We start from the raw sequence: 27,434 nt of genomic DNA, 5'->3' as shown, positions 1-27,434 counted from the left end.
GTTAATTTATGGAGTTTTCCCAAGTTCATGGCAGAGCCGGGAGGCAGCGCCTGGTGCAGGCGTTGGGACGTGCCTCCAACTCCCCATCACACCTCTGCCAGGTGCAGTGCCACCCTGCCCGGCTCCTGCGTGTTCTTCTTCTTCTTCTTTTTTTAATATCTTTTTATTGATGTCAGAGAGGAAGGGAGAGGGAGAGAGAGAGAAACATCAGTGATGAGAGAGAATCATGGATCGGCTGCCTCCTGCACACCCCACACTGGGGATCGAGCCCACAACCTGGGCCTGTGCCCTGCCCGGGAATCGAACTGTGACCTCCTGGGTCATGGATCGACACTCAACCACTGAGCCGCGCCGGCGGGCTCCTGTGCGTTCTTAATGCCAAGACGCACGTGTCCCCGCACGGCCCTGTCCCCTGCACTCCGGCCCGGCGCCTTCCGGGTCTTTGCGAGCGGAGCTGGGACCAGGAGGGCTGACGGTGGGCACGGCTTCCCTGCGGAGACCGTCTCGGCCTGTTTACAGCTCCGGCGAGGGATTCGGAGTCGGAAGTGTTCCACCAAAGGCCCACATTGGCGCGTCCTCAGAGAAAATCCCCCACAAAGCTTTTGAGCTCGTAGCCACTTGGCCGTGTTAGGAGCTTCCAGCGCGTTAGCATTTGTGAAATGAGAGCATTCCGAGGCGGCGCTCGGCTTCCCGGCCGCCAGTTCCCACCGGGAGCTCCCCCCTCAGTGCCGGCCGGCCCGCTCCTGCCACGGGGCCTCTGCCCTGTCAGACGGTGGCTGCTCCCTGGGCCCGCCGGCTGCCTCTGGGGGACACTGGAGATAACAGCAGGGCCGGCCCGGAGTCAGGAGCAGCGCTGGTGCCGGTCCAAACACTCAGGGCCTGACAGCTGGGCCGTGGGAGGCAGGAGGGGGCCGGGAGGGGCCAGGGGGAGGGAGGGAGGGAAGTGTGTGGCCCCCGGAGAAGGGACACCCCTGTGCTGAGTTCAAATCAGAAGAAAGACGTTTTGAAAAAGTGTCCTGTTGTAGAATTTTAACTGGAAAGTGAGCATGTCAGGGTGTTCCTGAACTTGAGGGGTACCGTGTGTGGCTTTCTCGGGGTCCCCCTAGAAAAGAAACTCCGGAGTGAAAAGCACCCCCTGGGCTTGCTCTTGTTTTTGTCTTTCCCCCCCCCCCCCCCCCGCGCCCCGTGGCCAGCCCCCTGACATCAGCCCTTATTTTTAGACGTTTTGATGTGACATGTGGAACAGGCTGCTGAGACCCAAGCCTGGGGCTGGGGTGGCCAAGGGCACGGGAGCTGAGAGCTGATTCGGGTGCCGCGGCCTGTCCTGGGGGCCGGGGCCACTGGGGGCCGGGGCCGTTGGAGGCCTGGGCGGGAGCCACCAGGCTCCTGGGGGTGGGGAGGGCAGGGAGGCGGCCAGGCTGGCTCCGGGGCCCCCCAGCCCCACAGCGGCCACTCTCCTCCGGGGCCAGGTGCCGGACTGCCAGCCCGCCCCGGCCCCCGCGCCTGCATCCGCGTGCAGGTGCTTGTACGTTGCTGGCCACGTTATCCCCGTACGAAGTCCCAGCAAAGGCAAGAAGGGCACCTGTGGCTCCCAGGTCTGACTCCTGTGGCCCCTCCCCCCCCCACCTGCCCCCCGGATGTTACCACCGTGATGTCATGTCACATGGGGCCTTAGACACAGACACCAGGGGGAGAGGGACCTTGGCTAAGCCTGTGGCCTCATGAACGGTCAAGGTCAGGGAACGGACGCGGTGGTTCCTTTATAGAAAGAACCTCGGTGAAGCAGCACAGCCCTCCCCCCCCCCCCCGACACACACGCACCCCAGGACGCACTGGGCTGTGCAGCGTGGGGGCAGCCAGAGGGTCACTCATCTCCCCGAGGAAGCTCTCGCTCCTTCAGGGCTGTGCTCAGCCTCGCCCAGGCCGTGCTCCTGAGCCGCCCACAGTGGCCGGGTGTGGAGGGGAGACCGCGGCCGCCAGGCCTCTCGGGCTGTCACTCCCCGGAGGGAGCTGGAGCACGAGGCGTGGACCTGTCACCCTGGCCTGGGAGGTCTGCACGGCCTCCCCCAGCCCAGCTCCCCCTCAGAGCGGGACGTTGTCACCAGGGCTTCGAGGTCGGCGCCGACCCTGCCAACCCCGCTCCCCTCCCTCCTTTGGGCCTGGGCCCCCAGTGAGTCTCCCGCCCTCTCCGCTGCGCCTGGGGCTGCTTCCCGAGGACAAGGACGGGGCGGGCCCAGGGCAGGCTACCTCCCGCCCATGCATGGCAGGTCACAGGGCGACGGCAGTCTTTATGGGATCCAGGCCTGGCCTTGGGTGGGGTGCAGGGGGTGCCCAGCCTCCAGGGAGGGGGCAGGCAGAGGCCGCCACCCTCCAGGAGAGGGTGGGGAAGGGGGAGTGAGCCCCAAGCCAACTGCTGCCTTCCAGCCAACACGCGTCCCGAGGAGCACACGCCGTTCCCACGGCCACAAGGCGGGTCGGCACGCTTGTGGGGGGCCCCGTGTTCCCCACACGGGCGGGGCGGGGGGGGCCCTGCGTTCCAAGCTGCGTTGGGGCAGGGGCTCACCCCTGCAGAGGCCGGTCTGCCTGGGTTGTGCACAGGAGGCAGGCACCCGGGGGCCGGGTCGCTGGCGGGTACAGGTTTATTTTTGTTGCCCGATGTTTCTTCCATGTCTGACGAGGGGCGGGCGAGTGCTGAGGAAAGGAAAGCTTTGGTGCAGCAAGCGGTGTATTTCCGCGTGGGCCCCACAGCCTCCCGTGCGGGCGTCACTGCACGTGTCACCGCGCAGCTGTGTCCCAGCGGGTTATGGATGACGCCCCTTAAAGAGGCGCCGGCCGCGTCGGCCCAGCAGGGACACGGGGAGCGGGGACACGGGGAGCGGGGACACGGGGAGCGGGGACACGGGGAGCGGGGACACGGGACGGCTCTTTTTAGAGGCAAACCGCCGACGGAGGCACCAAACCTACCTGTTGACGGAGCAGCTGCTCCGTCTAGTTTGGATTTGAACTTCGATGCCGCGTAGTTGAAGTCACAGGCTACGCGGGTAATTTTAGAACAGACGGCCGATTCCAAAATAACTCAGATACGACATCCTCCAACGACAAACACTTTCCGAGCGGTGGCCTGTGAGCGAGCCCCGCCTCCCCTCCGACCGCCAGCCTCGCCTGCCAGAGCTGGGACCGGCGGCTTTCACTGAACCTGCGCAGGGACAGGGGTCAGAGGACAGTGCAAGGTCGGGCTGGCCCTGCGGTGCCCCCTCTGTGGGCAGGCGCAGGAGAGCCGTCCCTCCTCTTCCCTACGGAGGAGCGTGGTGTCTGGGCTTTTAGTGAGGGTCTCTGCCCCCTCCTCACGCCTGCCCCCGTGCCAGAAGCGGGGCGGAGGGTGGATCTGCTGGTCACTTGGGTGAGCGTGCCCAAGGCGGCTCAGTTCAGAAGGGAAGGATGGCCCTCGCCAGTGTGCCTCAGTGGGTAGAGCGTCGGCCTGTGATCTCAAGGGTCCTGGGTTCGATTCCGGTGAAGGGCACGTACCTCAGTCAGTTGCAGGCTCCTCCTCGGCCCTGGCCGGGGTCAGGACTCGTGCAGGAAGCAACCAATCAATGTGTCTCTCTCACATCGATGTTTCTCTCTGTCTTTCCTCTCTCTTCCACTCTCCCTAAAAATCAATGGAAAAATATCCTCGGGTGAGGATTAAAACAACAACAAAATATAAAGTGAGAGGTTAGTCCCTCCAGGCCCACAGCAGGGGTGGCTGACACACTTCACTGCTGTGTCAGCTCATTGAAATGCAGGTGCTGCCTGTGTGACGCGGGGGGGGGGGGGGGGGGGGGGTTCAAGGGCACCTCCAGGCTCACAGGAACCGGCCACCCTGACTGATGGATGGGTCAGCCGTGGGCGCCGGGAGGGAGCCGAGCACACGTGTGGCTTCCATTTGTCACCCTGGCCTGGGATGGTCTGCACGGCCTCCCCAGCCCAGCCCCTCCATCAGAGCGCGGACGTGGGCCGTCCTGCTGGACCCGCCGGCTCCTCCACAGGCCCTCGTGGTCCCAGGCGCCCGGGCCGTTCCCGTTGCCAGATGTGCTCGCCCCGACCGCTCCTTCCACCCTACGTGAGCAGGGCCGGTGGGTGCTGAGGGGCGGGGGGAGCCGAGAGGAGATCCTCCTCTACAGGCCTCGGAGCGAGCACGCCCCGTCAGCGCCCTGATTCCAGACTTGAGGCCTCCAGTCCCAGCGGGAGTAGGTTCCTCTTGTTGTCCGCCCCCCAGGCTGTGGTTATGGTGGCCTGGTGGCCCCGGGAAATGGATAGAGCCTGCCCCACTCATTGCTAGGAACGGTCCCACACTCATCAACCCAGAGGCACTCTTATCACGTGCTGGAAGCACTGGGGATGCTAGCAGCCACCCGATACCCTCCGGGCCAGGAGAGAGAACGTGGCTGAGGCCCACGGCAGGGCTAGTGCCCGGCGGGACCAGGGGGGCAGGCAGAGCACACTGCCTGGCGCTCACCTGGCAAGTGTACCACGGGGACGCCATGGCCCTGCAGCGGGAGTGGCCGTGGACGGCCAGGGAGATGCGCAGCAATGACAGGGACGGGAGGAGCGGGCGAGGCCTGGAGAGAAGTGGGGGTCGGGGAGGAGAGGCAGGCCTCGCTGGGGTCCAGGAAGTCCCAGCAGAGGCTGGCGTGCCGTGGCAGGCGGGGTCCAAGCCTGCGGGGCTGCGTGGTGGGGCGAGCAGGACCTGGGGGCCACGTGGGGTCCCCTGCCGCCCGCTACCCCCAGCAGCAGGAGCGTGAGCCACCTGTCAGGACTCGGACGTCTGGGTCAGACAGTTGCGGGACCTGGTTCTGTGATAAGCACCTCTGTCCCAGAACTGCTGGGGGTGACAGAGCAGCCGCGCTCGGACATCAAAGGGTCTGTATCCCAAAGCGACAGCCCGTGCGGCTCAGGAATCCCCCGTCACCTCGGAGACGGGCCGGGGCCCCGGTTCTCATGGCCTGTGGTCGGTGTGAGCCGCCAGCTCGGGCTGCAGAATGGGGCTCCAGTGGGAGCTTGGCCGGCGGCGAGATGCGGGCAGCGCACCAGGGCGGGGCGTGTGCCAAGCCGGAGCTGGGGGCCTGGTGGGGATTAGATGGGACGGTTCCACAGGCCCGGGGTTTGTGTCTGAACTTGGCCAGAGGTCAACAGCAGCCAGGACGAGGAGCCAGGGAGGGTCTGGGAACTGGTCCTCTCAGTGCCGTGACTGCGGGGCTGCCCCCGAGGGCCCAGGGTCACCGCCCACCCCCAGGCCTGGCTGCCTGCGCCCGGCCCTGGCACGGTGGCCAGCACGGTGGGGAGGGACGACCATGTCCCTCCCCACACTCCACGCACTTCCCCTCTCGGACCATGTTTACGGCCTCGTTTTCCATCGCCCGCCGGGACAGCGCCATTACTCGTGCTGACTTTAAGATGAAGATGGGTAGACTGGAGTTAGGATTTTTTTTAAAAAGTCCCTCTAATTCAAAACTCTGTCTGTAACAAAAGATCTCCACGTCCGGGGATAGTGTTCTCCAAGCGATGACTAGGATGTCAAAATCCCTCCATAGAAGAGGAATGGGACTGGCCACTGGGGCTTAAAATGCCCATGTCAGCCGGTATTGGCACAAGAACAGGCGTAGAGATCGATGAAACAGAACAGAGACCCCGGAAATCGACCCAAGCCATTATGCTCAATTAATATTTGACAAAGGAGGCCAGAGCATACAACGGAGTAAAGACAGTCTTTTCGATACGTGGTGTTGAGGAAATTGGACAGGTAATTGTAAAAAAGGAAAGGAAAAGAAAAGAATGAAACTAGGCCACCAACTCACACCATACACCAGAAAGGGATAACAGTTGTACGTTGTGAAACCACAGGCAGCTCAATCGTAGACATCTCAGGTAGCAGAATTTTCACATATACCTCTCCTGGGGCAAGAGAAACAAAGGAATGAAGGGAACAAATGGGACCTCAGACTAACAAGCTTCTGCACAGGCAAACAAACCATCAACAAAATGAGAAGGGGGCCCACCGTGTGGGAGAACACAACTGCCAAGGACACATCGGAGAGGGGGCTCATCTCCAAAAATATAGAGAGCTCACCCCCTAACTCAGCCCAGGGAGACAAATGGAAAAACGGGCGAAGGACCGGAGTAGACACTGCTCTGAGGAGGACACACAGATGGCCAAGAGACATATGAAAAAAGGCTCCAAGTCGCTGATCGGCAGAGGGATGTCATTAGCACCACAATGAGCTGTCACCTCACAGCTGTCCTGCGTGCCTGACTCTGAGCTTGTGCGACGCCTCACATGCCATTTCTCAGGGTACTTGGAACGGCATCTCCTCTGTTCCCGCTGCTGATGCCCGTCACGTAGATGCGGCGTGAGATGGTCAGATGGATCTGAGCTCCCCCACCTCCAAGATCTCTGCAAGAGGGTGTTCAGTAGATATTGATTGATCAGCTCATTGATGAATAGATTGCAGCACAGAGAAGCTCTGGGCATGCGTCCGGGTTATCCAGGTGCCATGGGATCGTGTTTAGAGGACGTTGCTGGCTGGAGCTTATCATTCCCACGCTCAGGCCCACTGCCAGGCCAGGGAGAGGGGAGCAGAGGGGCCTGGGAGTTAGCGCAAGGGGGGGTCTTTGGGTGTGGCACTCAGAGACATGCAAGCGAGGACCAGTGGGCTTGGGGACCGCCCACTGGAGGGTAGACACAGGTAGCGTCCTCCCCAAGAGCATGAGCCCACAGACTTCAACTTACAGGCCAGTTCTGATTGGCCTGTCGTGTGGAGAGGGTCCTGATGCTGTGTCTACATGAAGCTGGACTTCCCTTCTGTCTCCCGCAGACACAAATGGAGGGAAGCGACGCCTTCGTGCCAGGTACTTGCCCTTCAGGGGTCTGGCCCGGGTCTCGGCTTTTGGATCAGGAAACTCAGGGAGCCCCTCAGAGCCGAGGCCATCAAGCGTGGCTTCATGTGTCTCTTGAGAGAGGCCGGCCCCCTTCATGGTACTTCTCTGTGGGAAAAGGATGTTTCCCAGGCCGTGACCTGCCGGAGGCGGGAGGGTGCGATTCCACCTCCGTGGAAACCAATAGGCTGGCCTCAGGCTCACCGCTCAGTCTGGGCAAACCGATTCCCGCCTCCCCCGGCAGCCTGGTCCTCAGAGGGCGCGGGTGAGAGCCTGCTTTCAGAGCCAGGAGCAGGGCGCGACCCTCTGCCCCGCCGCGGGGTTCAGACATCGCTTGCCAGCACCTTGTGCGTGGGGCACCAGCGTCGGCCCAGCGAGCGCCTCCTCTGCCCTGGGTCTGTGGGGAAGTGTCTCAGGGCCCGGTCCTCGGTGCAGACCAAAGGGCTGCCCCCTCTACTAGGGTCACAGTCGGGGGTCTGGCTCGGGCGGGGCTGCTCCAGTCACACCCAGCTCTGGGGTGCTCTCTGCTCACCTGGATGCCCGTGGGAGGGTGTGGAATGCAAGGTTAACCACATCCAAATGGAAGGGCACAGGGAGCCTGGGGCAGAGGCCTGGGCTCCGTGGGGCAGGCGGAGGCTCTGCCTGGCCACCCGGGTGAGGAGAGGACAGGGCATGGCAGGGGAGGGGCCTGGGAAGGGCCTGGGACCACGAGGGCCTGCCCGGATCCAGGGGATGGCATCAGCCAGAAAGTGTCTTCTACCTGAGGGGGTGGGATCCAGGGACGGTGTGATTGTGGGCCAGGGGGAGCCCGGAGGCAGGGAGAGCCACGTGGCGAGTTGTGGGGCTTGGGCTCCAGGGCTGGGCCTTTACAGAGGCTGCTGGGGAGCCTGGCCCTCCCTCACACCCCCTCCCAGACCCCCCGGTACCTCCTTCCTCCTCTATCCCCCTTATCTACCTTTCCCTCCTCTTCCCTTCCCCTCGGGGAGGGGACAGAGCATGCCTCAGGAGGCTGTCTCCCTCCCCGGCCCCCTGGAATGATGGGCGCTCCCTGCGTGGCCCTGGGTCGAGGAGCAGGAGGGCTGGGGCTGGGCCTGTGCCTATGGCTTGGCCCGAAGCGAAGCAGATGGTGCCCGTGGCTCCCTGGCGGCGGACGAAGGACACGACCTTCCTCCGGCCTTGCTCTGGGGAGAGGAAGTCTTCGGGCCTTTGCAGCCCCTGAGTGAATCTCGTCCCTTCGGTGAGCAGGCTCGCGGCGCTGGCTGCCAGGAGAGCGCCCCACTTCCTCCGATTGTCCCGGTCATTGCGTTTCAGTGTGTGAGACAGGATCACCTCGCTCCCGGCGGTGCGCACAGGAAGCGCACAGGGGCCTCCAGGGCCGGGCGCGGAGCGGCGGTTATTCTGGGAAGTAATTCCGACCCGCCGGCCCGCGGCTCAGGTTTCCGTGCTCCTCCTCGCCGGCCCCTGGACGAGGCGTTTCGTTACAATAATAGACTCCGAGCTCATGCAGGCGGCGCTGGCACCACATTGGCCGGGACCCCTGTCCGCCCAGGTGCCCTTGGGGGCTCCGTGCTGGGCCAGAGCTGGGGGGCAGGGGTGGGGAAGGGGAGGCTGAGGAGGGTGCGGCGGAGCGGCTGTGGCTCCCGGGAGCCGGGCCTTCCTCTCTCAGCTCCAGGAGCCGTGACTCACCGGGAGTGACTCATGAGATCCCCGGGCGGCGGCACAGCCAGGGAGGCAGCGCCGGGCTCAGTGGAGGAAGAATGTTCTTGTCATTAAAGCTGCTTATGAAATGGCACCCACTGCCCTGGGAGCCGAGAGCTTCCACCGCGGATCCGGGCCCCCCAGCCGGGCCCCCATAATCCTATTTTAATTTTTAAGTTTAAGTCCTTTCTTATTGATGATAGATGCCGTATTCCTTGGAAAGCCTGCAGCAAAAAGTGCTACAAACCAGGGGCCTTAGAACACGGCGATGAGCGTCTCTCAGTCTGGAGGCTAAAGTTCAAGATCAAGGTGTCGAAGGGCTGCCCGCCGCGGGCTGTGAGGGCGGCCCTGCCCGGCCCCTCCCGCTCTGGGTGCTCTGCTGGCAGCCCCTGGCACTCCCCGGCCCGCTCCCCGCCTTCCTTCTCACGTGTCCTCCCTGTGTGTGTCTCCGTGAGCTCATTTCCTCTTTTATAAGGAGCCCGTGACCTCGGAGTCGGGCCCATCCGGCTGCGGGATGAGCTCATGCTGACTGACTTACGTGCAATGACCACTTCCCAACAAGGTCACTTTCCCAGTTCCCGAGGGGTCGGGCTTCACCATGGGAGTGGGAGTGGGGGCGGGGGGCGGGGCACAAGCAACCCCCAACAGGAGTGGAACACGCACATTGTAGAGATTTAGAAAACGGAGGCCAGCCCCAAAGAGAGAAGCCACGTTCACATTTCTATACAGTAAACCCTCGATTCTGTGGGCCTTGATGTAAGTGACTTCGGACTTAAGGGACACAATTTCTGGCCCCTATGGCATATGTGAAAGTTAACACCCTGTTAATTTTAAAATGCTTTTAACCAAGATCTGCTTATAATTAAAGTAACAAGGTGTTTTTTAAAAATATATATTTTATTGATTTTTTACAGAGAGGAAGGGAGAGGGATAGAGAGCTAGAAACATTGATGAGAGAGAAAACATCGATCAGCTGCCTCCTGCACACCCCCTACCGGGGATGTGCCCACAACCAAGGTACATGCCCTTGACCAGAATCGAACCCGGGACCCTTCAGTCCGCAGGCCGACGCTCTATCCACTGAGCCACACCGGTCAGGGCTGTTTGTTTTTCTGGGTATTAATTCACTGTTATTTTGAACAAAGGTTAGCGCATAGGCCACAGGTTGGAAAAAACACGGTAGTAATGTTGCCGACATAAGTAATATCACACGTCTACAGTTACGGTCCGCATTGAATCCACGCGTGACCGCAGGCAGACAGTGTTTGGCGAAGGATCAGCGCACGATCACACCGCCTCGAGCGTGGCGACTGGTTCTGTTGTCGCGTGGCGACTTTCCGCGGCAGTTCCGATGCGTGCCGGCCGAATGGAAGGGCGTGATGAGGGTAGGAGTTGCTACCCAAGGAGACCTAGGGCAACAAGTCCTGTCTCAGGCGGGGCCTACGGCGTGAGAGCGGGACCCCGCTTCCCGGGAGGCTCCCTGTGTGCGGGATCCACGGTGGTCCTTGTCACAGAACAGGTGCCCCGGCCCCTTCCTGGGCCTCCCGCTGCGCCAGGCCGTCAGGATTCACGAGGGAAAAGAAGCAGGACAACAAGGAGGGAGGCCGCTGGGTGTGCGGGCCCAGCGTGGGCCCCGCCGGAGAGGTCACCGAGGCTGGGGCCCAGCCCCCGGGATGCCCGCTCCGGGCCAAGAAGGATTAGAGGAGGAGAAGAAAGGCCGGGGGACAAAGAGCGGCCGAGTGAGCACAAAGCGGCTTCCTGGCGTGACCGCCATGGCAAGTGCCCCCGGCAGAGGCTGTGAGAAAGCGAGCCCGGCCCCTCCGCGGGGGGAACGCAGCCCTGGCTCCGGGGCCGGGAGCCTGGGAGGGCGCTGGCTGGCCAGGAAGCTCGCTGCCCTCCCTGGGAGGGCGGGTTCCCAGGCCCTGGCACCACCTCGGGCCAAGCCCCACTTCCTCCCGGGCAGAGCTTGCCCCGTGAGGGGGCAGGGGCCGCAGCATCTTGGGGCCCGGCCGCCTCCCTGCAGAGCGGCCCCGATGCAGGGCTTATGTGCCCGCTTCCGAGGCCGGGGGCGGGGGGGGGGGGGGGGGCAGTGCTGTGTGGCCGGGGCCTCGTCGTCCCGATCAGACCCCGGACTCGGCTACGGAAGGAACGCTGCGATCCAGAGCCGGCCCTCACCCCTCAGCACAGAGGGGGACACTGAGCCCCCAGCATGGCAGTTCCTGGGCCAAGAGCTCCCAGCTGTCCGGGGGCTGATCCTGTGCCACTCGAAAGGGGGGAAGACACAGGGGTGGGGAGTTCCTGAACCGGTGAGGGGTGCCGCCCTGGCCCGAACCCCAGGAGGAAAGTCCTGGCTAGACCAGTGCCCAGGCACCGGGCGAAGGCAGCAGGGCGGGTGCACACGTGGGGAGTGGGGGGCGGGCGGCCCGGCAGACACCCCACCTTCGTGCCTTGTCCTTCAGATGACCGCTCCTCGCTGCGTCACCGATTCTCGGCGGGCTAACGTCGTGGCGAGGACGCGTGGAGTGCTGGGCGGGGAGGACGTCTGAGTGTCCAGGCCCCGGCGACCCGCTGGCCAGCCCCCGCTGGGCCCGCCCTCCCGAGCTCCCAGGGGAAGGCAGGTCTGCAGTCACCGGGCGGCCGCGGCCTCGGGCGGTTAGATATGGCCGGGCCGCGGTGTCCCCCAAAGCGCCAGCTCGAGGGGAAGGGGGGGATTTTGTTCTTTGGAGCCGGTGAGCCTGACCACGGTCCCCACGACTTCCTCAGACACGCCGGAGCCGTGTGGTGACGGGGCACGGAGTCACGCATGGGCCCTGGGCATCACTGTGGACCGGCTGGGTGGCCCTGGACCAACGTGTGTCTTCTCTGAACCCCGGTTCCCCCGCGCCCCGCCGCAGGGGGGCGGGGAGTGTCCGCCGTGGGTGGTGCCCAGTGACTGCCAGGCCACGCGTCCTGTTCCTCGTGCCCGCGATGTCACCATGGGCCTGCCCGGGGGTGGAGGCGCCGTGAGCAGCAGGGGCACAGCCTCAGCCCAGGGGAAGGTCGCTGGTCACCCAAGGCCCGGACCCCCGGCCGCGAAGCAGCCTCGTGACGGAGCAGCGTGGCCGTGGCCCGTCCACGAGGCGAAGGCCCCGGGTCACCACGAGCACAGGCCCCGGAGCCCTGCCTCCTCCCCCCCGCAGGTGCGGGCATGGGGCGTCCTGGCCCCGGGACCCCGCGCACTTCGCAGGGGGAGCGTCCATCCCTCCTCCCCTCCTCCCCTCCTCCAGGCCCGGGCGCGGAGGGAGCGAGGGCACCGAAGGAGCAGCTCTGAGGGGGTCACAGCTCACAGAGCGGAAAGCGCCCGGTCCAACCTCACCCGCTCACCCCTCCCTCCGGCCCGCCCGTGCCGGTGGCTCTCCGGCCACTAAACGTGTTTGCCCAGCCCGGACCACGAGGGTGTTAAAGACCGGGAGGGGCGGCAAGCTCCGAGAAGCGGCTAGGAGGGTGGGGGACAGACACGGCCGGGAGGCGTCGGGAGGGCCCGCCTTCGGGGGTGAGCGGAGCCGCGCTGACATTGTCGCTGATGATGAGGAGACGAGGTCCTTCCCTCCGTGGTAGCGCTGGGCTCCCCGCGGCTAAGAGAAGCGCTGGAGACTCCGCAGGGACCCCGCAGTCACCGCCGGGGCCGAATCGTGGACACGAGGCTTAGTTTCACGCCCTGGTCTGTGCGGGGAGCGCGGTGACGAAACCCCCACACGCCCTGAAGTCACACCGCATCTCGGAGCGCAGACGGCGGGCATTGTGGTTGGATGGCCGCGTGCCCAGGCGAGGGTGAGGGGCTCCGTGTGGGGGTACATATGCATGTCATCGGTTTCGCATTTATAAGGTATTCACAGTGACACAGTCCGGAGGCCCGCCGTTGAAAGATTAAGGTCTCAGTTTTACTTGATTTTCACAAAATACCTCATTTTCTCCTCAGTGCCTTCTGAAGTGTTCTTTCCGCCCATTCCTCAGATGGGGAAACTGAGGCTGGGAGGGTGTGCTGGCAGGTGAACAGCGTTGCATGGTGGCGCAGCTGCCATTCAAACCCTGGCCTTGACCCTGAGTCCCAGCCAAATCCCGACTCACCGCCTCCCTGCCCCTCCCCGCACCCCCAGACTTAACTTTATTATTCAGGCTGGGAGCAGATTGTCTCTTTTCAGGCCCGTCTGGAATATCTGTGCCTCCACCCACGGCCCTCCCAGTTCCAAGGATGCCCACGGAGGTGTCCCGGGCCCCGGCGTCCTGGTCTGCGTGTCCCAGCTCTGCCCGGGAACCAGCGCCACGTCCGACCCGCACTGAGAGCGGTATCCCCGTCCCCACGCCGCCCAGGACCCTGAGTGCCACACGCATCGTCCCATTAGGGCCCACGATGACGAGCCCGGGGCGGGGGGGGGGGGCTGGGTGGCCCGCTCGCTGCCAGGGGAACAGGCCCTCTGCACCGGTCAGCTCTGCAGATGCGGGCGGCTGTTTTGCAGAGAAAGGCGTATTCAGCCGGGACCCTGCGCGCGTGGGTGTGTTAGCGGCGTGGCCGCCGCGTTATGAGACATTTGAGCAAGTCCAATAACGCGTGTCAGTGCGTGTCATCGTCGGGGTCACTTTGGCCGGGCTCTGAAGGACGGGAAAAGCACGCTGGCGGGGGTGGGTAGTGACGCCCTGCTCAGCCACCAAGGTCCCCGAGATGTGAGATCTGGGGCCCAGGTTGTCCCAGTGCAGGATGCTTGGCCGTGGGGGTGCCCCCGCCCCGAAAACGTCCTTTTGCTGCGGGAGTTCCCGGGAGAGCTGGACAGGCCCCGCCCAGACGGCTCCGCTCCCCCTCGAATGGGGCCTGCGAGGGGTTATTAAAAATTCACCTTTTTATCAGTCAAGCCCCTTATGGGGCCTGTTCTTACTGCATTTTAATGTCATGTTTGCTGCCCCAGAGCACGGAGCAGGAGACAAAAGGGCCACTGAGAGCTCTGGCTCCGGAATGCTCCTGTTATGCAGCGAACTGAACCCAGCGGCACGGCCGTGCTGAGCGAGGACACAGTGCTGGCTGCGGGCAGAGCCTCCGCCGGGCGTGGACGGGTCTGAGCACAGGCACTTCCTGCGGCGGGAGCGAGCCCGGAGCCAAGGGCCTGGGGCCGGCTCTGGGACAGCTGGCCCCGGGGAGGGCACCGCTCCCTGCGTCGGAGGGCTTCGACTCCGTCTCCCGGGTCTGTCCCTTCTGCACAATGACACCGGCTTGGAGCGTCCCAGGCCCTGCGCGCCAAGGCCTCCTGATGACCATCTCAACACGGCTAAACGCAGCGAGCGACGCGGAGGCCATTGGGTAGACGTAGGTTGCCCGGTGTCGGCCTCTCTAAAGGACGGCGCCCCGACGGCACCGCAGGCCACCCCCAGGCTTCTCCGGAAGGCTCCCTGGAAGCCCCAGGGGGAGCCCCAGGGGGGCCTAAGGGTGTCGGTGCTTGTTTAAGGAACCTTCTGTTTCAAAAGCCCCACTCCGCATCCCAGCATGCCACCACTTCCCAGAGTTCCCGGACGTCCCGTTTCTGCGCGGGGTCAGCCCATGGAAACGGCGCGGTCCTCCCAGTGAGACGGGCGGGGAGCCCTCGCAGATGAGGGAGGGCCCGCGGGGTGACCTCCGGGGGGCAGGTGGGCTTCAGAGAGACCTGACATCCTTCCCAGCAGGCCCCGTGCTGGAGCCAAGACCTGTGAGGGGCCAGGGACCACCCCGGCCTGTGGGACCTCATGGGACCTGCCCCCGCCCCTGGCCCCAGTGTCACACAACGATGGAGCACCTCTCTGCTCCAGGCGCCAGGCTAGCTGCTGTCACAGGGACCCCCCTCGGCCCCCCATGTTTCCATTTATCTGCTGGGCTCCCCGCTGAGCTCTCTCCTCACAGGCCTTTGTCCTGGGGGCCTTGTAACAGACCTGAAGGCAGACATGACCGAGCCCATTGGGGTGAGGAATTGCTCAGGTCACAGGGCAGCTACTCAGTGGAAAGAGACCTCCAAGCCAGTTCTGCGGGTCCCCATCCTGGCTCCGGCCCCGGGCCCTGCACGCATCGCTGGGCCTGGCAGCGACGCGGGGAGCGAGGCTGCCCCGGGAGGGGGCCGGGTCTCAGTGACCAGCTCCGGGCTCTGCCACACCTGAGTCCCGGGCGCAGGGTGCCACCCAGACACCTCACCCTGGCTGGTGGCTTCCCGTAAAGGACAGAAGACCTGCTCCTACGGCGCTCGCTCGCTGCCCCGCTGCTCCGTCCCTTTGAAAGGAAGTTTCCACGTGAAAACGCTGCAGCGCGGCACCCTCTGCCCCCGGGCTCAGCGGGCACCCGGACCCCACTCCCTGCCTGGCGAGGAGCGGAGCGGAGCTGACCAGACATCAGCGGGGAGAAGAGGCCAGCAGCCTGGGCGGAGGGACAGAGAGCAGGCCGCTCCTCTTCCTGCAGGCGAGACAGGGTCTGCCTCAAGGTCTCCAGAAAGCTCGGCCCGGCCTGGGAGGCATTTGGGTTTCCTGCAAAATGCTCTCTCGAAGCCAAAGCCCCACGTTGCCCCGGAGGAAGCCCGTGTTGCCTGCGGAGTTCCCAGGTGGGTATCGCTTTGCGGGAGGAGGGCAGCCTTGGGGATAAGCTGCTTCTCTCTGGAATACGGGCCGCAGGTATGAGGAGCCGCACGGGCACTCCCCCGAGGGCCGGGCAGCATTCCTGAAGGCCGGCGTCATCCCACAGCATCGCAGCTTCCGGGCTGGGCCGGAGGCCGGGGCTCGGGGAGGGGAAACAGCTCCCCAGGGCAGCGTGGCAACAAGTCACGGAGCTGGGAGGTGAACCCCGAGGCTTTAATCCCAAACCAAGGTTAGGCTCCTGGCTAAGTGTGTGTGTGTGGGGGGTCCCCTCACCCCCACACCCGGCAGGTTTTGTGAGCGTGACCCGGAGCGAGAGGCCAGGCGGCTCCTGAGCCCTGACAAAGAAAGCCACGTGGGAAATGCCAGCAGGAAGGGTCAGAGGCACCAGCAAGCCCCCATCTTCCCCGCAGCACGCGGACACGGCGCCCTCTGCCCCCATCGCCGAGGCCAGAGGAGAGCCTGTGGGCGCCGCCGAGCATCATCGTTGAAGGAAAACCCGCCGTGACCTGTTGGCGCTGGCTTCCTGCGAGGTCCTTTCAAAGCATGACACACCGAAGCCAACGTGTCCTCCCGAGTCAGGCCTCTCTGTTTACCCTGGGTGCTCCAGGAGCTGCTGCCCAGACGCTGGCCGCCTTCCCGCACCCAGGGACCCAGGGACCCAGGGACCCAGGGACCCAGGGACCCAGGGACACGGGGCAGGAGCGAGGCGTCAAATGCGGTGTTTGCCTTCGGAAACTTGTCTTCGCCAACGGTGACAGTGATCTCTAGGCCACGCTCAGCGGGCGGGTTCGCACCTCCTATCCTCACGTTTGTGCGGAAATGGCTGCAGAAGGAGGCGTCCTGGGCGGAGCTTCCGACGCCTGAGCTCGCCGCCGGGCCAGCTGCGTGGCCGCGGTCAGGGCTGAGAGCCCCATGGGGGGCCTTCCTTTCGGGGCCCTCTTTTCTTTTTCAGTTGAATGGAAAAGTGCATGTTCCTTGTCTATTTTTTTTTTAGTCTCAATAAAATCCCCAGATCCTGCCATCGGACCCACAGAGCGCGCTGTGAGAACCATCCGGGTGGCGGGAGGGAAGGAAATTGACTTGTTGCAAGGGCTGTTCATTAAGATCCGATGATTAAAAGGCATCGAAGTCACTTCCCGACATGAATACAAGCCCTGAGCAAACCGCTGGATAACATCTGTCAGCAGCAGGCCGGGCCCTGACCCACGTGGAGGGACAAGCGTCCAAACGAGCATTGTCCCGAGTCACGTGATCCGGGTTACCTTTCACACCTCACCCTGCGCCCCCCTGTGCCCACTGACCCCCTCCCCCACCCCATACAGCCCGGAGCTCCTGCGAGCCCCCACTCTGGGCTGAAGCTTGGGTTACGGTTCCCGCTGAGGTTCAGGACGGGCTGCATCCCGGGACACCAGAGTCCCCTTTCTTTGGTTTTGTTTGTTTGTTTGAAATATGTGTTTATTGATTTCAGAGAAGAAGGGACAGGGCGAGAGAGAGAGAGAGAGAGAGAGAGAGAGAGAGAGAGAGAGAGAGGCATCCATGATGAGAGAGAACCACAGATCAGCTGCCTGTGCACACCCCACACGTGGGATGGAGGCCATAACCCAGGCATGGGCCCTGACGGGAATGGAACCGTGACCTCCTCGCGGGTTTATCGGCGGTCCCAGCGCTGCTCGCACAGCTGCCCCGAGGTGCTGCTGAGCCGGCGCCTGTCTCCGTGACAAACACCCAGTCACCGCCCCTTCCAGCCCGGACAGCCCCTCGGGGCCGGCGGACACACAAGGGCCATCGCTGAGCCGTCTATTGTCTGTACAACTGGAGGCCGGGCTCGGGCTCCTGTCGTCCCCGCTGCAGAGAGAGGCGCTCCTCCTCGGGGACAAATGAGCACAGGACACACTGTCATCTAAGAAACGGGCACTATTTATGTACCGGAAAGCGGGCGCCCGGCGGGCGGGCGCCCGGCCGAGGCCACTGTCCCAGCGGCTGGGGGAGCCGGAGAAGGAGAGGAGCCCGTGGTGGGAGCACGGGGACCCCCCGCCCCGCCGGCGCCCCGGCGGCCGGCCGCTAGTTGAGCAGGCAGGACTCGTAGGTGGGCACCATGTACTTGATGTTGATGAATGCCTCTTCTCCCCCGTAGCGCTCGAAGGCCCCCAGCGTCTCCTGGATCAGGTCGCCCACGTTCTCCCGCTTCTGCTGGCTGTAGTCGATGCCGTCCCCGGAGTTCACTGGTCGGGAGACACACAGAGAGGCCGTCACTGCCCTGCGGCCCGCGGTGCCCCGCACACCAGCCCACCAGCCGGGCACTGGCTCCGAGGGCCGCTCAGGGCACCCGAGCACGGCCCGCTTGTACATTTGCACGCGCTCTGGCGGGGCCTGGGGCGTGGTGACAGACAGACGTACAAAAGCACCAAGTCCCAGGCGGGAGCGGGTGCGAATGCATCTCAGCTAAGGAAAGGAGAGGCCCTGTGGGGTCGTCATGGCGACAGCACAGCTCACGGGCCGGGGCGCCTCCTCCTCCTGGAATCAGACAGTGACATGGAGGCTGTCCTCTTGGGCCCTGAGTCCTTCAAAACCCTGACGCGGCCCTGGGAGCCGCCTCGGGCAGGCAGGGCGGGGGGGGCGGGGGGGGGGAGGGGGGCCTGCGGCTCACAGGGGCTCTCTCTGGGGGAGAGGCTGGCCCGCCCCGTCTGTGTGGCTGTTGCACGCGCTCTCATCTCTGTCCCCCCCAGGGCCGTGTCCCTAACCTGAGGGCTATTTTCCAGTTGGTCCCACCCCTCTGGGTGCAGGGGGCTAGGGGACGTGTCTTTGCTGCTGTGACGGCTCCTGCCTGATCCCTAACATCTGGATGGCGGTTTCAGTGCCCGTTTCACGGGGAGTTTCTGCTGGTTTTGGAGTCTCTCTAAGCCCAGGCGGGCGGTCAGCCCAGGGCGGGCGCCTGGAGGTCCCCACGCAGGCCCAGCCTCCCCGCGGCCGGACGTTCAGTCCTCACAGCACACTCACGCTCACACGCGGGGAGCAAGCGTGTGGCCGCCCGGCCTGGGAGAGGCCTGGACGAGGTACCCAAGTGCCCGGGCACCTGACAGAAACGGGGACCTTTGCTTCAGTCCAGAGGCTGACAGCTCCCCGGCTTTGACTCTAATCACAGTCACTGCACCCATTCACGGGCCGTGTCACGCAGATGTCCCAGGACGTCCGCGCGGACTCTCCCTCTGGGCGCGTGGCCACCGCACCTCTGTGCACAGGCCCCCTCCTAGCTGAGGTGAGAGTGAGGAGGCTGCGGGAAGAGCCCCTGGAATGCGTGCGTGTTGCGAGGTAAACTATTTCACCTTCAAGCAAGGTAAACATTCCGGAGCCATACGTGGAGAGAACGTTAAGGAGGGAAAAGAAGGGGATTTCAAGCCTTTTCTCCCCGGTTTTTGGGACATTTGAAAAAAGATTGAGTGATGGTTCAGATCAGAAACAAAGGACAATTACACCCCACACGGCGCGGATAAGCAGTTCCTCTGCTTGACCTTCCCAGAAACCTGTCAGAGAGAGAGCTCCATGCCCACAGCACAGCGCACGGGTGGTCCCTGATTCGCCTCCGCGGTGGGGGTCAGGGCAGCGGAATCAGGTCCCGTTTGCAGGAAGAGAAGAGACATTGCTGTGTCGTAAACCAGCGAGTGAGATGCAAGACGCCTTAATGAGCCAATGAATTAGGAGCCGTCTATTGCGCGCGGCCCAGAGGGAGGTGTCCCTTCCAAACCTCTGAGCGAAGTCACCCAGGAAGTTTCCCGTATTTATACCTTTTGAGCTTCTGTGTCTGCAGGTCTTACAACAAGCTAGCTCTGTGTGAGTTATTGTTACAGACAGTTTGCCATCTTGGATACATGAAGAACACACATTTGGCATAAGAACATGGGAATTATTATCAGTATGAGTCCATTACGTTAGACGGCTGGCTGGCAAGGTCAGACAGTTAAGTTTTTATCTTTTTCTATTATTCAAACTAAAACAGTTATTCCACAGAATAAGAGACTGTCTGAAAATGACAGAGTCTACAGAACAAGGGACTATCTGCCAATACAGAGAATGTCAAACTGCAGTTTTCACACACGATGGAGGTTACTGTGCTTCACCACGAGTCTCACGCTATAGCGCCTGAGAAATCCGTCCCGGGGAGCTCAGAGCGGCTCCCGCAGCCTGGCCATGAGGCGGGTTTTCTTGCTCAGGGTGGAACCCTCTCTGCTCTCCCACACGGAGCTGGGGGTGGGGGTGGGGGGACTGAAGTCTGAGTTACAGAGCAGCTGATCGGCTAAACTACCCACAGGCACAGTCACCCGGAACATGCTGACGAGACAATGCTTGACCCAAGGGCTCCTGCCCGATTGTTTTTGAGCAAAAGATAAACTTCAAAAAAAAAAAAAAAAAAAAAGCAGATCGATGCACACTTAAAGCAAGCAGGCTTTTCCTTCCTTCCCTCCCTCCCTCCCTCCCTCCCTCCCTCCCTCACTCTCTTCCTTCTTTTAAAGATGTACGCGGTGGTCTAAGTGAGTTCCTGCCCTCAGCGAGGGCAAGTGGTCTCGGTCCATTTGGGGGACTTTGCAATGGGAGGCCTTTGGGTTGAACTGAGAGGAGGAGGAGGTAGGGGTGTGTGTGGAGAGAAAACCCACATGTTAGGGAAGAAAGTCCAAAAGAGGGAGGACAAAAGCAACACAGGCGCCAGGAGGGGCAGGAGGGACAGGGACAGCCGGGCCCCGTGTGGCCAGGAGGTGGGCGTTGGCGAGCACGTCGATCAGAAACAGCTCCGTCGTCCCAGGGTCCCGCTCGGAGGGGCTGATCTCCGAGGGCCTCCCGCCCCTCCCCGCCAGGTGACGCTCCTGAGGAACCCGCGGGGCAGGTGGCAGGACCTACGTGGGCGCAGGACAGCCAGGCCCGGGCACAGACACCGGGTGGGCGCGTGGGGGACGCAGCGGGTGACGGCGCTGAGTCGTGACGGGCTTGAGCCAGTTCCTTACGGACAAAGAGACGCAAACCGATCGCTAATAAATGGCGCCTTTTGTTGGCGTCTTAGTCAAAGGTCAGGAACTGAATAGACCGTGCGGCATATTTTCCCGGCGGAGGCGAGGGGCTTGGAAAGCCGCGCACAAAGGCGGCTTCACCCGCCCCGTTTTCCACGGCCTTCCAGAATGCCGCCCTGACAGCAAGCCCGCGTTTCAATAAGAACCTATTCTTACTTTTTAGAAAACATTGAACTGTAGGAGTGAGCAAACTATGTGGCGTTTTGTTCCTCCCCAGTGTGCACACCCCGGCGGTAAAGAGAACAGAGCAGAATGGAAGCTGCTTGCTCAGAAAGTGGGTTGGCGTTGGACTGCGCTGTGGCTGCCGAGGCAGGAACCCCCCTCTGTGCCCGCCGGGACGGCGCAGGGCAGCTCAGGGGAGGCGGGCAGCAAGGGGCCTCCCTCTCAAGCGGGCACGAGGGTCCGTGTCTTTGAGAATCTGAACGTGCGGGGACTCGTGTGAGCTCACCATGTTAATGCAGGGTGCCCCCCCCCACCCCCAAACGTATACACACTTCAACAGCTGAGAGCTCCACTCCGAAAACGGGATGGATTTGGGTCCACACTGCCTTTCTCACCATTCTAGCGTGTGTCTGCGCTTTGGGGGCGCCCTGTGGTCTGTGCCGTGGGAAATAGCGCTTGAAAGGAGAGGGTGTGGACAATCGTCCGCTCTGAGGAGGCAGCTGGAGCCCGTGTCACGTCCGGCGGCTAAAGAGACACAGCGATGCTGCACAAGCTGCGTTTCCTTCGTGGCAACACGCGGCCTGCAGCGGGGTCAGGGGGCACGGAGGGGTCAGGGGGCACGGCGCGGCTGGGGAGAAGGGGCGGGGCCAGGGCTGGCGCCCCTCAGCGGCTCCCCTGGGGGAGGCTGTGACCCTGGCCTGACCGTCGCTCCCGATCAGGAGGTTCTCTGAGAGCATGCGCCCCTGAGGCTGGTCCTGACGACGCGGCACTACGTACGGCCAGCACACTGCACTCTCTGCCTCACCCTCGTTCATCTGTCCACGCCTGGGACGGTCTCTCCCTAGATGCCATTTGGGCCCGAAGTGGGCCGTGCCGGGAGGGCATCCTCCGGGGCATGAACGCGGCTCGTGGGGGAAGTGGCTGCCATGACACGGCGTCCCCCAGGGCCACGGCAGAGGGAGGTGACAGGCACACGCACACACACGTCACAGGGATGTCTGGACAGTGGCTCTCAGCCGCCCCTCCATCTCGTGCACATGGGCGGGCGGCAGACACGTGTCACGTAGGGTTTCGATGAAATGTCCTCTGAGCTTTTTTTTTGCAATTTCTGGACTGTGTAGTAGCTTTTATTCTTTTCCTCTTAAAAAGTTATGACTATTGCCGAAACCGGTTTGGCTCAGTGGATAGAGCGTCGGCCTGCGGACTGAAAGGTCCCGGGTTCGATTCCGGTCAAGGGCATGTGCCTTGGTTGCGGGCACATCCCCGGTAGGGGATGTGCAGGAGGCAGCTGATCGATGTTTCTCTCTCATCGATGTTTCTAACTCTCTATCCCTCTCCCTTCCTCACTGTAAAAAATCAATAAAATATATTTTTTAAAAAGTTATGACTATTATAGGAAAAGGGAAAAACTGAAAAAGGGACAATTTGGGCGGCCAGAGCAAGGACTTCCCACCCGGGCACGTGGCACCTTCGCTGGCAGCGCCCATGGCAGTCCTGTGGCCCGCTGTCCGCCTGCAGGCCACTCACCCAGCGGTGCCCCCGGAGCCGGCCTCCGCTGCCTCCGGCACCCGCGTCCGAACCAGCACGGTGGTGGCTTAGTCGGCGGGGCCCTCGGTCCTCTACCTCGGAGACCGGGAGAGCAGCAAGCACTCCCCGATGGCCCGGGCCCCGGGGGCGCGCACTCCGTTGGGATCTGACTCTCCGTCCAACGTGACCCGTGGCGGACGTGCTGGTGGGACCGGGCCCGCCCCGGGCTGTTCGGAAAGGAGAGGTCGCTGGGCCGTGGGGACTGTGAGCGCACAGGGGCTGCCGGGCTCTTCCCGCAGACCTGCGCAGACGCGTTTCCTCCGGCGATGAAATGACGGGCGTCCTGACTAGGGAGGAAATCAGCACGATTTCGGGGAAAGAAGTGCTTTCGCTAACTTTGGAATCTCCCTCGGAAGCACAGTCTTGCCCTCGGAGGGGCACACACAGGGGGACCCGGGGCGGGCAGGGCCCCGGGAGGGGAGCGCCGGGCACCCTCCGCCTGTCCGCCTGGGCTGCTCCCGGCCTGGGCGCGGGAGGAGCTGGCGGACCGAACGATCTTAAGGAAAACACGAGCGTGGGAAGCTCCATGGAAGCCCCGGTGAACCAGGGGAGAAGGGATGATTCGCAGGACGGCCAGCCGGTCGGTACCGATCTGCCCACTGACGGCGACCTGCCAGCCCGCTCGCCCGCCACGCTCCACGGCCGCGGCTCCCGTGCGCTCTCCCGCGTCCAACACACTTAAGTGACTCAGACCCGCAAAGGCCGCGCCCGATGCGCTCACACACCTGAGGCTGCACCGGCCATACACCGAGGCTCTGACGTCGTGGCCGCTGCCGGGGCGGCGGCTGCACCCGCCGGGGCCTGTCGCTGTCTCGGGAGTGTGGTCCTTGGGCCGATCTGCACTCAGAGCCTCTGAAGAGAGCCCAGGCCAAGTCCGGCCGGAAGCTTTTCTCAGGAGGAGGAGAGTGTCCCTGGGACGGAGCAGCCGACAGACAGCTCGCTGCCTGCACCCCCCCCCCCCATGTCCCCGGGGGACAGAGGGCTGGTGATGAGCTCGTGTGCCCAGAGAACGTGGGTCCTATGGTGCGTGCCCACCTGGGCCGTAAGGTCCCCACAAAGCAATGCCGAGTGGAAGCTTTAAAAAAATGCTAACAGAAGACACCGAATCGTTTCTTTTTGGATCAGAAAAGGCATTTTTGGTTTCCCCAAATGCTGAGCTAAAAAATGTCCGGCACTCGAAAGCCACCTGCCCAGACCTGCAGCCTCCACAGCGGGACTGGAGCCGCCCTGCCCACTGGGAGCCGTGCCGTCACCACTGGGGAGGGAACGGGAGCCCGTGGGCCTGGGTTCAGGTCCTGGCAGGCATGTGCAGGTGGAGCCTAGAGCAAGGACTGTTATTATGTTTCAGGTGCCATTAAAGCACCACAGACTTCCTGCTGGATGACTGAGCACACTCCCCCGTTAGCAGGCCCCGCAGTTATGAGATTGCGGTGACCCAGACTAATTCCCTGCTTGCACGTAAGCTGACATTTTCCGAAAGCGAAGTATTAAAAAGATGACTCATCTAGCAAGATGTCATTAAAAAGATGACTCACGATATTTACACGTTTGGAAAAGGGTTGCTTTTGAGCTCGTTTTCCTTTTTTAATGAGAATTAAGATAGGGAGAAAAGAGAGACGCGGATATAGTTGATCTTTTAAGAAATGTTCAATTCAAGACCTAGATTAAATTGTCAACATTTGTTTTGCCGGAAATGTCTGTTTATTTGGAGTTAGTTTGAATTCAATTTACTTTATAGAAACAGTGTTATCTGTTTTGGAATAAAAGCCTTTCTCCCATAGAGTTTGGAAAATTACAGTAGAAACCACTATGAATTCCGTTGTGGTCGTCCCTGGAGAGGAGAGAACGGAAGAGAAAGGGAAGACGGGAAGAAAATCGAGGACTGGATTCCTTCTTCGACTCTGCTAAGGGAAGCGCCTTTTGGGGAGATGCTTTGAGGTTAGATCCCTTTAGGACCCTAAACGAATGCTCGCTTCACTTTCTGTTTCTGGCTTTGCTGTCCACACGTTGAGGGGACGGACCTTTTTTCCTTTTCCTTCTCTTAACCGGAACGTGACCTCCCGTTCAGAGCTCCGGGTGTTTCCGAGTTTGGCCTTCATAGCCCGCCCTTCCGGGGTGACCTCATATCCTCTTGGAAAGTGACGGTTTTCAACAGACTCTCCAGTACGACTTGACAGTGGGCGGCTCCAAAGCCTTGTTCACGCGGGGAGGTGCGCATCACGGTTGGGATGGTTTTGCAGCCCACAACGTATAACACAGCCTCCGGCATGCTAGGGGTGCCCGGGCTTCAGTACCTCCCTCCCCGCAGGGCCTGTTGACAGGAATGGGATTCACAGGATTTCTTTCCTCTGAAGACAAAAGCTGTGGAGCAAGACCCCGATTCCTAGCTGGATGCCTCTCTCTCTTCTTCCTTCTCTGACACAGGAGGCAGGTGACGAAAGCAAGAGGCTGCCGAGCCACCGTAGATTTGAAAGCTCAGGGAAAGGGTTTCACCTTCCGAATGGGGGCACTGATCACTTGTGAAACAAAAGATCATCATCTTGGCCCAACTGTCCATGAAATATTTAAATTTCCCACCAGCTAAACAATGAAAATTTCCAAACAACTGCCATTTTCCAACTGCAAAGTAGATTTATTTCTCTCAGGCATTAGCAATGATAACATTGGGGTGTACTGGTATAGTGGGGGGAAATTGGACTTCGAGGCAGATAACTTGTCATATAATATTTCAATAATTGAGTAGCTGCGATGTTCAATAGCTCACTAGCAGTTTAACTACAGACAGGTGTCTTATACCTTCTCTGAATCTCAGTCACCTCCCCTATACAAGAAGGGACTACATTTTGGGTGGTTTCTGGCTCCTACCCATCCCAACATCCCATTTTATGATATCACAATTTAACTTTGAAACACGCTTTGGGGAATGATGATTATTCAATGTATTTCGAACTGAAAAAATGATCACAAAGCAGCGGTATAATTCTTCAGAGCAAGTCACAGATCTCATGAGCATCAAATTCAGCCTTCAAATCAAGTCCTAAGAAAACCCAAAAGGACCAATGTTTATGTAATTAGTTCTAGTTAAGGAAGAGAACACTGTCAAAAACTCCAAGGATTTGCTGACACACCACCCAAAATCACTCTAGTCTGCTATTTCAATAAGTCTACGTAGACGCTGATGCCTTAGAATAAAAACCAAATGTACCCGTTAATTTTTAATTTTTTTTTTTTTAATATATTTTATTGATTTTTCACAGAGAGGAAGGGAGAGGAATAGAGAGCTAGAAACATCGATGAGAGAGAGACATCGACCAGCTGCCTCCTGCACACCCCCCACCGGGGGATGTGCCCGCAACCAATGTACATGCCCCCGACCGGAATCGAACCTGGGACCTTCCAGTCCGCAGACCGACGCTCTATCCACTGAGCCAAACCGGTTTCGGCTACCCGTTAATTTTTAGAAGAGATTCAGCTGATGGAGGTCTGGTCCAGACCATGGGCAGGTGAGTTACGCTCCTCGCTGGGTAAGGACTTGTTTGACGAAGTTGTCTTTCTTGTTGGCCAGCACGGTTCACCGGGAAGCCCGTGTCTAAAAAGGAGCAGAGCGTTCTGGGTCCAACTCTCGTCTTCAACCTACTCCCTGCGGCACAGCTCCTGGTGGGCAATCATAACCACCACAGAGATGCTAACGCATGCCCTAGGAGCTGAGTATTATGGTCGGCTCCCTGCACAGAGGGGCAAGCTGAGGTGTGGAGAGGTGAGGCGCCCTGGTGCATGACCCAGGCGCCACCTGATGCTGGGGCTGCGGAAACAGAGACTGGGGGTCTGCTGACGTGTGTCAGGAGGGTAATGGGGACGTCTGAGTCGACACAGAGAGTGAGCCAGGGAGCAGTGACGCTGCCTTGGCACCTGGAAGAAGAGCTTGAACCCCGCAGAGAAGGGATATCCTTAGGAGAGGGGGCCTGGGTGTGAATGTGGGGGAGCTAGCCTGCCACCTGCAACCAAGGAATGGGTTCATCTTAACTCCACGTTACGGCCCAGACTACTGCGCTCGCTGTGCTTCATGGTACGTCCCTGACATCGTGGCACCCTTTGCAGAGCTACAAGCAGGAAGACACGATCAAGGCGGCCTGATTTCAAGGACTTCCTCCTACAATAAATACACCAGGAACAGGGGCGACTCACATCCCGACCCTCCGGTCTTCATGCGCACGTACTCCGTGTTTCCAGATCGCTGGGTCTGAGCCGCATGGTGTTCAGATGGGGAAGTGATAGGCCTTCCATGGGCACGAGATGGAGAGGCAACTGAGAGCCACTGTCCAGGTGTCTCTGCTGCGTGTGGAGGGAGGCCCGAGGCGCTGGGGGAGGGAGGCCTGGGAGAGGGAGGCCCGAGGCGCTGGGGGAGGGAGGCCTGGGAGAGGGAGGCCCGAGGCGCTGGGGGAGGGAGGCCTGGGAGAGGGAGGCCCGAGGCGCTGGGAGAACCTGCCTCTGCAGGGTAGTGGGGAGGGGCAGAGAGGGGTGGAGGTGGTGAAAAGAAGAGATCCTGGCGGTATCTGAATAGTCTTTGTCCTTAAAAAAAAAAAAAGCCCAATTCAAGCCACAGATGTTGGGGCAGTTTATGAATCTGAGTCCAGCTTCCCATCCTCCAGGAAGAGTGGTGGGTCTCTGTGTCCCTTCAGGAAATGGTTTCTCTTGACTCCTGCGTCGAACCTGAGGAGGCCAATGTCGCGAGGAACCCTGGGATGGGCTGAGAAGTCCGGGCCCTCTTTGTCCCCGCCTTCCATTTGTTTGGTTGGCTGTCGTGCAGAGCGCCGTGGACTGTTCCTCCATCCGATTCCAGTTGGCCCCTCGGTCCACCCCGACGTAGGTCATCGCCTGCTTGGTCTGCCCACCGTCACGCTCTCCTCTTCCTACTTCATCCTGCAGATCGATGTTCCCAACCACGTTTCCTCCCGATTAATAAGTGGCATCGCCAGGTCGCTTGGCAGATCAGAGTCAAATGCCCCCTCCTCCGGGGCCTCTGTGACCTGCGCTCCCTCTGAGACGGGTCTTACATTTTGCTTCTTCCCAGCAAGACCTTCCTCTCCACTCAGACTGGATTTCTCACCTGCCCCACAGCGTGCGATTTCTATTCGGGTCTTTAAAATTCCGCGTAGGAATTCACGCCCCTCCCACTCCTGACAAGTCGAAGCTGACCTCTTTCAAGGCTAGCTTTGAATTTATTTCCTCGGTGGAGTTGACCCCACAATCCTCTTTCCTTCCTTGGAATTCCTGGAGCAGTGGTCAGTGACCCCCACCTCCCTCGGCCACACGCCGCTCCAGACCAGGGGTGCGGACCGTCCGGCCCAGGGCTGGACCGGGCCTGTGAAATCACTTGGTCTGGCCCTGCCCAGG

General features: G+C 61.5%; 1 protein-coding gene across 2 annotated transcripts in view; it reads right to left on the bottom strand.

Annotated features, from left to right (window-relative positions):
• Nucleotides 1-17,133: 17,133 nt before the first annotated feature.
• The window catches only part of PACRG (parkin coregulated), a 322,109-nt gene continuing 311,808 nt past the window's right edge, over nt 17,134-27,434 (bottom strand). For both annotated transcript variants that reach the window (XM_054722617.1, XM_054722616.1), the window contains one exon: nt 17,134-17,456. In XM_054722617.1, the coding sequence (XP_054578592.1) occupies nt 17,296-17,456 (161 nt within the window). In that variant the 3' untranslated portion in view covers nt 17,134-17,295. The remainder of the gene's footprint in view (nt 17,457-27,434) is intronic.

This window comes from Eptesicus fuscus, chromosome 10 (assembly GCF_027574615.1).
Source record: "Eptesicus fuscus isolate TK198812 chromosome 10, DD_ASM_mEF_20220401, whole genome shotgun sequence".
Classification (NCBI taxonomy): domain Eukaryota; kingdom Metazoa; phylum Chordata; class Mammalia; order Chiroptera; family Vespertilionidae; genus Eptesicus; species Eptesicus fuscus.
This window is presented reverse-complemented; position numbering and strand designations above follow the sequence as displayed.